The sequence below is a fragment of the Streptopelia decaocto genome (assembly GCF_964273445.1).
Source record: "Streptopelia decaocto genome assembly, chromosome: 18".
NCBI lineage: Eukaryota > Metazoa > Chordata > Aves > Columbiformes > Columbidae > Streptopelia > Streptopelia decaocto.
The window spans coordinates 5,838,602-5,849,772 of NC_138673.1; the positions used below are offsets into that span (position 1 = coordinate 5,838,602).

Here is an 11,171-nt window from a genome sequence, read left to right on the forward strand (position 1 = left end):
ACCCAAAGGGGTTGATAGCACAAACACTTTATTTAGGCATCAAAACTTCTCTCTCTTCATTAACAGGCACATTGATATAGTTTAAATTACTTTAAGTTATTATTTTAATATAGTATAAATTACATTTTTTCACTTTTCTTAGCAAAAAATATTTAGTTGACCTTAAATAAGTTAAATAGAATAATTTCCCCTTGAAGAAGGCTGCAGTTCAAGTACTCTCTTGCATGAGAGGGGCTGGTAGCTGAGCCCTCCAGGGGCAGCACTGGGGACACGGCACAGACAGCAGTAAGGACAGGGCAGGTGCAGTGGGGAAGGGTCAGTTCTCCAGGCTCTGGAAGTGTTTCAGATGCGCCTGCACCCAGGGCGCCCGGGGGTCCGCGCACACTTCCCTCTTCTTCTTGGTGACCAGGCTGCCAAGAGAAAACCTGCATTAGGACGCTTGTCTGGACAGCAGGTGCCCATGCTGGGTTCTGCTGCAGCACCCCAGGTGTCCCCAGCTTTGCCCTCGTCCTCCTCCCCGTCACCCTTGGGGCGTTGCCTCAGCCATCATCCCCAAGCAGCACTGAGTACTCACATCACCCCCGGCTCGGTGCAGCTGCTGCTGGTGGTGTAGATGGAGGCGATGAGGCTCCGTGGGACTGGGCGTTGCTGGTAGCTGAAGCAGCAGGTGGTGGGGACACCATCTGTGAGGGCAGACAGACAGACCCAGTGAGACCCCAGGCTAGAACCACAGGGTCCCAGCTGATAGGGATGGGGCTCTGCAGCTGCCCGGCAGCTGCCATGGAGTGATGGCACACCGTGTGCCGGGAAGGATGCTGAGACACCGGACTCACCGAGATGGGCCTGGGACGGGGAGCAGGTGGCCATGAGCAGGAGAGCGACAAGGGCGGCTGCACGGACCTTCATGGTGCTGCGGGGGCCGAGGGATCTGCGAGCGGGGCAGGAGCTGAGGGCTGCAGGGCTCTTCTCCGCACGATGCTCCGGACCCTGTGCCATCTCCTCCTTTTATCCCTGTGTGCTGGGCGGGCACAGGATTTCAAGGAAAGGAAAAATGAGCGCATCATACCGGGGAAATTATGTCAGGATCACCCAGTTTCGCTGAGCTGGGGAAGGAAACTGCAGAAGAGGAAGCGCCAGCCACAGGGCTGCGACTTTCAGATTCCATTTGGGTGCCCGGCGGGGACTGGTCAGACCCTAAACCTCCATGACACACAGTTTTGCCTTAAACACCACTTCTCACCCTGCTCCACCGTCACAGCAGGAAGACAGAATTGGCTCCACAATGATGCTCTGCACATATACTCATCTGTACTCATCATACCAATTCTTGGTTGGACACTTAGGAAAGATCATGTAGGAACAAAATTGTGTTGAGCTCAAAGTCACTAGGCATTTCACATTTGCCCCTTTTTGCCAGCAATGTGGTTAAAACCAGTATTCTCGTGCTGGAAAGGCTGCAGGGACATAGAGGCCTGGGGGCCCTGTAGGGACTGGGCTCCATTGTTCTGCTCCAGGGCTGGAGCAGCGGGCTCAGGCTGCAGCCTGGCCTGCCAGCCTCCCCATCCCCTGCGTGAACACGGGATTTACACCTCTGCAAGGATTTTAGTTTTGGCTGCAATCTGCGCCTCTTCTCAGTCAAGTTGTTGCAATTACTGCTAGCCCACTTCTTACCAAGCAGGATAATTTTGGCCAAAAAGCTCTCTACTGGCTTAGCCCCCCAAAAATCCACAAATGCACCCATGTCAGGAAACAAGGGCGTTAAGAGTAGGAGCTGGAGGGAGGAGAGGACTCTGCTGGCGCCCACTGGGATCAGCTCATTGCAGCCTTGCAGATTAAACCTGGAGGAGATCTCAGCGTGACTGAGAAGGGGCAGCATTTGCAATCCCAAAGGGTAATTCCCAAACACCCCCACGGGTGAACACCCAGAAATAAAGAGCTCTCGAAGTTTCTACTTCCTAATTTTTTTCCCCCCTTTTTTCTGGCCTTGCCCTGATGCTGCTTCTTGATGCCACAGAAGGCTGGATGTCCAGCTCTCAGCTCCCACACAAACCCTGGCTTCCCACCCTCCTCCTGCCCCTGGCTCAGGCATGGCTCATTCCCGCTGCCCTGATTCAAGGGGAAAGTCCAACTCACCGAGATGCTGAGCAGTGGTCATGCCCGTCCTCCCATCCCCACCACATGGCAGGGGTGATGCTCCCCAATATGCATGAAAGGATAAACCCCACAGTGGCTGCAATGGTCTTTTGCCTTCCCATGTCAACAGGTCCCTGTCTGAAGGATGTATTGCTCCAAGCTAGACCTTGTTTGAGAGGAGACGAGGGATTAGGAGAAAAGGTCAGGATTGTTTCTTTTAGAAAAGATGGAGCAGAGGAGAGAACAAGTGTAAAGTATCTCACTGGAGACCTTCAAGAGGAGCTGGTCTGGCCTCAGGGCGGTGATATGAACAGAAACAACCTCTCCAGCTCCCTTCTGCAACTGCCTGTGTTTCAGCTCTTTCTGTTTAACCTGCCATGCCTGAAGCTATGAATGAATAAGGCCAGGCAGGACAGGGCTTTGAGCAGCCTGATCTGGGTGAAGATGTCCCTGCTCATGGCAGGGGTTGGACTGGATGAGCTTTGAGGGTCCCTTCCAGCCCAAAATATTCTATGATTCTATGATCTGTGAACACTGGCTATAACAGTAACCAGAGGAAAGTTGTTTGTCTGGTAGGAACCACAGAAAATCTCACAATTGCAAAGATTATTTCTGATGGAAATGGTGAAAATATTTCCTCTTTGCTGCAGAAGTGGTTGGCCAAACTTTCAGTTCTCCACTGAGATGAGAGCCGGATAGGACTTCTTACTGGATGCTGATGAAATACTTTCCACGCTAACTGGAACTGAGGATATTTCAATGAATTGCACAAAATTGCAGCTCAGCAAAAGTATATTATTTGTGTTTAAGCATGTTTAAGGAATTAAATATAAGGAACTGATGTAAAGGGAGAGTGAAGAAATTACTTACGGTTTTATTTTTCCTGCCACGGAAGATCTCTGTAAGCAGATGACTTTCTAATCCAGCAGAGGAACACGCAAGAAATTCAAGGCAGGGGAAGGAAGGGAGGAAACACAGTAGGCCAGAAAACCCAGCTTTACAAATACAAATGTGAAAAACAAAAGAAAGTAAAAGCCCGTTAGTTAGAAAGGGGAGCAAGTAACCAAAGATGCCACCTCTTTTTGAATTGTCTTTGCATAAACAAAACAAGAGATTGGGGTCAAGTACTCAACACAATCAAAATTTAGGGCACAGGGACGAGAAAAGAGAACAAAAGTAAGGAAGAGGCAGATAAGGAAGGTATGATCAAACAAAAAGGCCCCAGATTGAGGCCATCTCTGGGTCACTGGTGATGAGCAGGACGAGCTCACAGGGAGTGGGAGAGGGACCAGAAAGCCAGTGATTAGCAAACAGGACACTAGTCTTGCATTATCGGATGCTTTTGGCACTGTCTTGCATATGTCTCCTTAAGGAAAGGGGGCAATTTAAGTCTAAAACCCACATTTCCACCAGGGGCTGTGAGCAGGGTTAAAAGAGCAGAGGGAGCATCACCCCTGACCTGAGGGCAGGACAGAGTCAAGACACGGTGACATGTGAAGAACTGCACTTGGAGAGCAGCCAGAAGAAACAGGAGGGACAGTGTGTGGCCAGAGCAGCCCCCAGATCGGCTCAGTAACAGGGTAACTGGTGCTGGTGAGGAACTTGCCCCTTAGGGCCTCACATTTTAAGAAATAAGTGATAGAAGAGCTCGAAAAGAGCAGCAATAAGGTCCTGCATGCAAACAGGGCAGCCAGACAACATCACGGGATTTATTTAGGCACAAAGACAAGGGATGATCTCAGTCATTATAAAGAGAGCAGCATTGCTTCTGATCCCCAAGCCTGCTAAGGAAAGCTGAGACAACTGCCTCGGTTACAGCAGACTTCAGGAAGCCTCCCCAGCTCTGCAGAGAGTTTTCCCTGAGGACAAATCCCTGGTAGAAACATCTCTCTGACCCCGAGTCAGGGCAGGGGGATGCTCTCTGCACCAGACGCGTGGGGCCCTGGGCTTTGCGGGGCTAAAGAGACCACAGCAGCCCTTCTGCCTTTTCACCAGAAGGAAACCACAGGCCGAAAGAAATGAAGGAAACTGCCAACACCACAGTCCCAGGCAAGTGCAGAGAAAACCATGTGGCATTATGCAACACCCATCTGGGAAGTGACACTCATCATTGATAAAAATTATGCAAAGGGATCCCGTGGCTAGAGGTTGCAAGGAACACACATCACCCTGCAGTGAGTTATCACTGACTCTCGCATGTATTGTTTTATGAAAGGAATTTAGTATTCAAAATGGAATTCCTTAAACCCATCTCCACCAATATATTTTTGATTCAAATTTCTGAATGTCCCATTCTCCTCATAGAAACCCATGCTCTGCCCTGCACAAAGACCAGCAACCTAGTACAGAGATTTTTCTATGGTCCTGGATCAAAGATAAACCTGTTCTCCCCCCCAGCCTGAGTGACTTCTACACTAGACAGAAAGGAGAGAGAGCAGTAGGAGCAAAATAACCTCTCCCGAGGCAGGAGGTTGCAGCACACACACGCATTACAGAAAAACACAAGGGGATTAGTAAAATAATTTGACACCGCAGGCACATGTGTCTGACACCCTCCAGGAATCCAGCACAGCTCTGCCAAACCACAGGGACACTTGGAGCTGGTCACCGTGCCTGAGAGCTTAGAGATTCCCGCAGGGGATGCGTTTCACCAAGAGGTGGCTGCAGCCACAGCTTCTCTCATCCCTTCCCAGACTCCCCATATTGACCCCAAGTCCCCAGCCTCAAGCACCCTTTGCTCAAGGCAAGCAGAGACATTTCTTTAAACAAACCCAGGGAAGAGAAATGCTGCATAATAGAAGGAAGCATTTACGTGAGAAAGTACCACCCTGCTTCACCCAAATGTGAATCCATCCCTCTGTAAGCAGCAGGATTCAGAGCACAAGGCACAGGGAAAGACCCAGGTCAGATGCTCACTTGCCAGCACATAGGCACCTTCTTTCCATGCTGTGCACACACCTTTGCTCTGCCCTGGCTCCCCAAATATGCACCCACAGCCCCTCTGCTCTCACACGGTTTTTGCCTCCATTCTGCTCCTTGTCTCTTCTGACTCATGCCTTGCACCTGCAGTCCCCATCCCCATCCTCAAGCAGAGCAAAACCCCAGGGCTAATTCCCACCAGGGCTGGGTTTAGTTTTGGAAGGGGCACACGGACTCTGGCCTCCCAGATGTACCAACCTACAGCTCTTCTGTGCAACCAGGCAGAACCGGGGGCTCCCGGCTGCTGCCTCTGCAGAGACCTGCACCCACCTGCGTGAACGCAGCGCCGGGACTTTAAACACAAGTTGTCTGCATGCAAAAAGCAATTTCAGTTTTGAGTTTGCAGGCACCAACTATCATTAACTCCTGCACCCAGACAGCAGATTGCATAAGCCCCATTTCCACAAAAACAGGCTAAAAATAAAAAGTTACCTAAACTTACAAAGCTGGGGTTATCTCATAGCAATTGCTTCTTTCTTTTCCACTTTTTGCCCTTGATGAGACCTTCTGGCAGAGGGTTTCATATGTTAATTAATGCCTTGTGTCAAAATATTTCTCTAGTACACTCTCTTTGAATGGTTTTAGCCACATAGATGTCCCTTTCTTCTCCTGCTTGAAAGGGTAAATAATCAATATTGAATGTTTCTTTTTAAGCTCCCTTCATCTATTTGCCCCACTCTTTTCAGTCTTTCATCTCCAAGTCGCTAAATGCTTTCATCACCTGGCTCAAAGTCTTCTGTGCCGGCTCTATCCCTCTCTGAGTCAAAGCGATCAGAGCTGAACGTGGCATCCGGAAATCATTCCCCTGGTTTCTAACAACAACATGATGGCATTTGGAGAATTAGTTTCTGTCCCATCCTTCACACACTCCAATATTCTGCTTAATCCTTGGACTTGCAGCTCCAAAAACCAACCTTAGAAAACAAGGAAATGTTAAGTCTCATTTTCTGAAGAAAATGGCATTTTGGGGACCTGAATGTCATTGAAGACGAATGGAACAGACACTTCTAAGTCACATGAGCCAAATACTCAGGACCTAAATATCTTTAAAATCCGGCCACAAACTCAAGAACATGATCACAGGCCTTTTTCTTCCCTGAGTAACTGTAGTTCATTTGACCTTAGAAACAGAAATAAGTATTTCAAATGACTCCTGAGTACGTTTGCTAATAGTGAATGTCATCTGCTAGCACATTGCTTCATCAACTAACTCTGTTAAGCCTCAGACTTCTCCAACACAGATTAATGTAAACAATCTTGTATTTTGCAGACATATGCCTCCCATTGAACTCCCCTCTCCAGATCCTCAGGCATGGCACAACATACAACATATTTGTAGTACATCACACAGTATGGTCCTGATGCAAACCAACACCAACCTAATAGCTTCCTTTTATAAGTTCACAGATATTTGTGGTGAAGAAATGCAGTAGATCTCACTCTTCTGGGCTTCAGTAAGACATTTGAAATGGTGCCACATAGTAAATTATTAGCTAAGCTAGAGAAGATGTGACTGGCATATGAAATGTAAAGTAAGTAAAGAGCTGCCTGAAAGGGCCATGGTAATTGCTTCAGCTGAAAGGGGACATGTCAGACCAAAGGGGCTTTACCAGTACAGTTCCTTGAGTTTCTGCCTCAAAAATTATTCTGCTTAACATTTGCATTAATGATCTTGGCACAAGAAAGCAGGAGAATGCAAAGGAAATTTGCTGATGAGACAAAATGAGATGCTATCATCAATCTAGAAGAGGCCAAGATATCACACGGAAAGATCATAATGACCTTGAGGACTGGAGTAATGGGGAAGGGATTCGATTCAGCAGCATGGACCGTGCAACCGCGCTCTTAGGGACAAGGGACAACAGTGGCAGCCATTCCAGATTGAGCGACTGTCAGCTGGAAGTGTCTGGGGCAGGAAAAGAGCCATCTACAAATCACAGGACTGTGACAAGACCCCAGTGTTACATGACACGAGACAAGTCAAACGCAAAGAGCTCGGGTTGAGGGGTTGGGAAAATGGGGGACCGGAGCTGTGTGAACACAAAGTCAACACCAGGGTGGGAAAGAGATGTAGTGGACGCTGCTGGTGTAAGGATACAAGGCTAGAAAGTGGCTGGGAATACAAATAGGTGGGAAATTAAGATTTCCACATGAAAGCAGTAAGTTTCTCATGCAGGTTTCTGACCCAAGCAGGGCAAATAAAAGCCACCACTCAAGATTATATCAGTTCTGCTGCGCAACCCGCCTGGTGGAGAAGGTGACCAGATCAGAGGTGTGATCTTCCTTCTGAACTGCAACTGGTTTGTCTTTCCAAGGGCCTACTCACAGACATTTTGGGGTCCTGTTTTAAAAGCCATCACTAACCACAGTGTTGTTTTGGAATCAAGTGTTCTACAAGGCTGCACAAATGGCATCAGGCCGGGCAGATGGCAGCTGCTGCTCCTGTGTTCCCAGGAAAAACGCTGGGTTCACTTCTTCCCATCCAGGACTGGAGGTGGTTTCAGTGGTTACAGGTTTTTGGTATGTGATTAACTGCTTCACTCTGAAAACCCTCTGGCCTGCTCAGCTCAACCATTCAGTCTAGAATCACTGAATAATAGCACTTCTTACAAATTTCCTCCAGAGAACCCTTTTAGGACACTCTCGTCTCTAACATCTCCTCTTTCCCTGGGCTGATGCAGAGGCTCTTGTGCATCCCCTGTCTCCTAAGCTGACCACTTGCTGCTTCTGCTCCCCAGAAGCAAATTTAGTTTTGCCATGGCAAACTAACTCTTTGTGGTCCCTGTATTTACTTTTCCCAGCTCTCCATCCTTGCTGCCACATCCCCTCGCACACAGACACCTTCACTGCGGTACCTAACCACATCTAACCTCCTTTGGGGCCATCAGGAGTTTCTATTCCGCTCTCATCGCCTCCTGCAGGTCCCTCAGAGCTTCCTGAGCTGCCTCTCTGCTGAGTCAAAAAGTCTTTATAACACTATTTTAAATTTTCAGGCTTTTTCTATTGACTTCCTCTTTCTCTGGAATCTCCCTTTCACATTTACTGCCACAAGACTATTTCTGGGGTCAGCCTGTATCCCTTTCCCCTTGTTCCTTTCAATCACGGGACACTGGGCTGAGTCACACTGTAAGCAGGATTATTTAGTGATCCCTCCAGGTCTCTCACTTCTATTGTGTGTGTCCCCCCACCCCAGTCTATGACCCCAGCATCCCCCTACACCCACAGCCCAGCCACAAAGCTGTCTCTTTGGACAGTCTCTTCCACTTTTCAGCTGAAGGGGACTGATTTTTCTTACAGTGAATTCCCCAGTGAGAGCACAAAGGTTTATGGCCCAGCAGGTAATAAGCCATCACATCTTGGCTTTGCTTTTAGGACTCAGCCTGGAGTAACGGCTACCATTAGCCCTTTATTTGCCTTCTCAGAGATGGCCCCATCCTGCAAACTCCATGCCCTAGCCCTGCTGGGTGTAATTCAGCCTGACAAAGCCTTCTCCTCCCAAGAGAGGTATCCTCCTGATTCAGAGTGCTCTTAGGTGTGAAAACTACTTTCTACTCCAGCCTAAATGGCTCAGTGCAGTCCCAGAGCTGGGCTCCCCTCTGTGCCCAGAGCCCCTCCAAAAAGCTGACCCTCCTCCCCTTAAAATGCCCTGCAGGAAGATGGAAAGGAGCTCAAAGAGTGCAGAGAACTAGAAATAACACCACATCACTCAGTCTTGCACCCAAGCCTGACTTTTGCCCACAGACCAGTGTGAACACACTTGACCTGTGATTTTTGCCACCAAGGACTCATTGCAGCTGTCTCCATGCCAGGATCTTGTCCCCACTACACACCAAGAGCAGCAGGCTGGGAGCACATATGACAATAGCACATCAGGGGTGCCAGCCTAGAGCCCGCCCCACTCCTTAAGTTCGAGCAGAAATGCCAGGGATGCTCTGGGAAGGACACAAGAAGCTGGCAGATGCCTCCAGCAACAAAGAGCAGACATTGCTGGCACAGGGTGCACAAGGCCAGAGAGAAGTGAGGTGGCAAAACAGTGAGATGTGGGGAGAACAGCCAGTTTGCAAGGGAGAAGAGGAAGAAGTCTGGCTGTGCATAATTCTGCAAGAGCATTCCATGAAGGCAGGATGTGAACTCATCATGCTGCTGGTGACTGGACTGCTGAACAGCAGCAGCACGTGGAGAAGAAGGTCAAGTTCAACAACTCAGAGGTCAGCCACACACACCATTGTGCCTACTTTCTGGGACCAGGTTAACCTCAGATCAAGGATGGGCAAATATGAGCTGGCTGGTCTTTAAGTGACAGGTCCCTGGAGAGGACGGGCCCTCTCTAAGGACTAAATCACATTTTCTCACTCCCACAGCTCAGATCAGGAGCACCAAAACCAAGCAAGAACATGTGGTTTCCCATTTAAGGTTTTTATGAGGGCAGGGAGAGCCCCTTGGGGTTAGAACAAGTGGGTTTTCAGCAAAACAGAGAAAAGGGAGAGTTATCTACTTCCACGCAGAAGATGAACACTCACTGTGTCTCCCCAGGAACAGAATTCCTCACTTTCCAGTTGATCTACTAGCACTTCCTCACTGCTGTTATATTTTTTCTTCCATTTTTTGCTGTAGTATGGAGACCAGACCATCATATCCTATCCAGCATGAAAACAAAGGATTAATTTGTTCTCTCCTCATTGCAGTGACCCTTGTAGACCATTCTCAGGTCTCTTCCATGCTCTTTAGATTACACAGCACAATTCTCCCACACTCTGCAAATTTAACAGGCCTATGCTTGTTTCAAATAGTATTAACAAAAATATCACTTACCACCAGACCCATGGGGTCCCACATGCTGCTGGCAGTCACAGATGAAATCCACTGAGAAAGCCATTTTCACAGTCTGGGATGATAACGATGTGTCAGAACTGTTACAGGATTTTTCCGCGATACAGGGAGCTAGCTCATACCCATGGGACTAAGCTGTGCAATAATCCCTTCTCAGAGTATAGTGCTTGCACATTTTGGATCCCCATCAACAATTATGTCAGGTTAAACTCCAGGAAGAGAAAACAAGCAAGTTCAGGTTAGTGTGGGAACATAGAAATTGGCAGAGACTCCCAAGGAGTGATGCAGGGTTTCCCAGCTGTTGTCCAGCACAGGAGCTGTGCAGAGCAGCATCACAGCACCATCTGCTGACTGCAGGTCCACAGATCTTCACCAGAGCTGTGTGTTGGGCCTGGAGTGTTCAAAGATGCTGACAGCATCATCAGATAAATGCCTTTCCCTTTAGAGTGACAAACCTTGCAATTACTGATTAAAAAAAGATACCTGCATTCTATTCCCTGCTTTAGGGGAAACCAGGGCTCATGCTTCTCATTTTCTTCAATTGAAATACAACCTCCCAGCTCCCTCAACACATCTGCAGCTGCCTGTTTTAAGAAGTGGTCAATACTGTGAGTACGAGCATCAAAAGCACCAACAAACTTTAATTGCTGCAAATATTTATTTAGGTTTTAAGCAAACTAACACCCAGATAGCACTCTTCTTTGCAGTGCCCTCACAGCAACAGCTCAGTACATCTGTAGCAGATCCAGCAGATCCCAGCTCCTCTTGCCCCATTTAATCTTTCAAACACCCATATGAGTATGCAGGAACATGGTGCTGCACATGAGCAATGCAGAGCAAGAACACCTATGAGCCAGCAGGCTGAAAACAGCATGTGCATACAGGCTTCATTTTTAAGCTGGCAGCAGTGTGACCCTGTCCTTGTCTTTATGGTGATATACAGGACCAAGTCCAAAGACACAAATCAATCACATGTGGAGCAGCTTTCTTCCTCTATTCCCTGTCCCATGATGCAGCCCAGATACAACAACAAAAGGAAGCCCCAGCACATGTGGCAAAGTGAGGGTACAAGCTTACTTAACTGTGGCAAGACAAAAGAAATAGGAAAAGAGGAAATCTGTACTGTTTTACTCTAGGACCATCTATCTCACCACTGTCCAAGCTCCTCTACTACCACTTTCCCAACCTCGGGACTTTGACAGCATATGCCGCCTCAATCTGACACCTCT

The 11,171-nt window shown here is 48.2% G+C and overlaps 1 protein-coding gene across 1 annotated transcript; it reads right to left on the reverse strand.

The window, feature by feature from the left end:
- Positions 1 to 17: 17 nt before the first annotated feature.
- Positions 18 to 966, reverse strand: LOC309447562 (C-C motif chemokine 3-like). The gene is made up of 3 exons (XM_082068308.1): positions 834 to 966; positions 575 to 683; positions 18 to 410 (listed from the first exon to the last, which is right to left on the reverse strand). Exons 1-3 carry the CDS (start codon positions 904 to 906, stop codon positions 317 to 319), a joined length of 276 nt encoding a protein of 91 aa, XP_081924434.1. The 5' UTR covers positions 907 to 966; the 3' UTR covers positions 18 to 316.
- Positions 967 to 11,171: the final 10,205 nt, after the last annotated feature.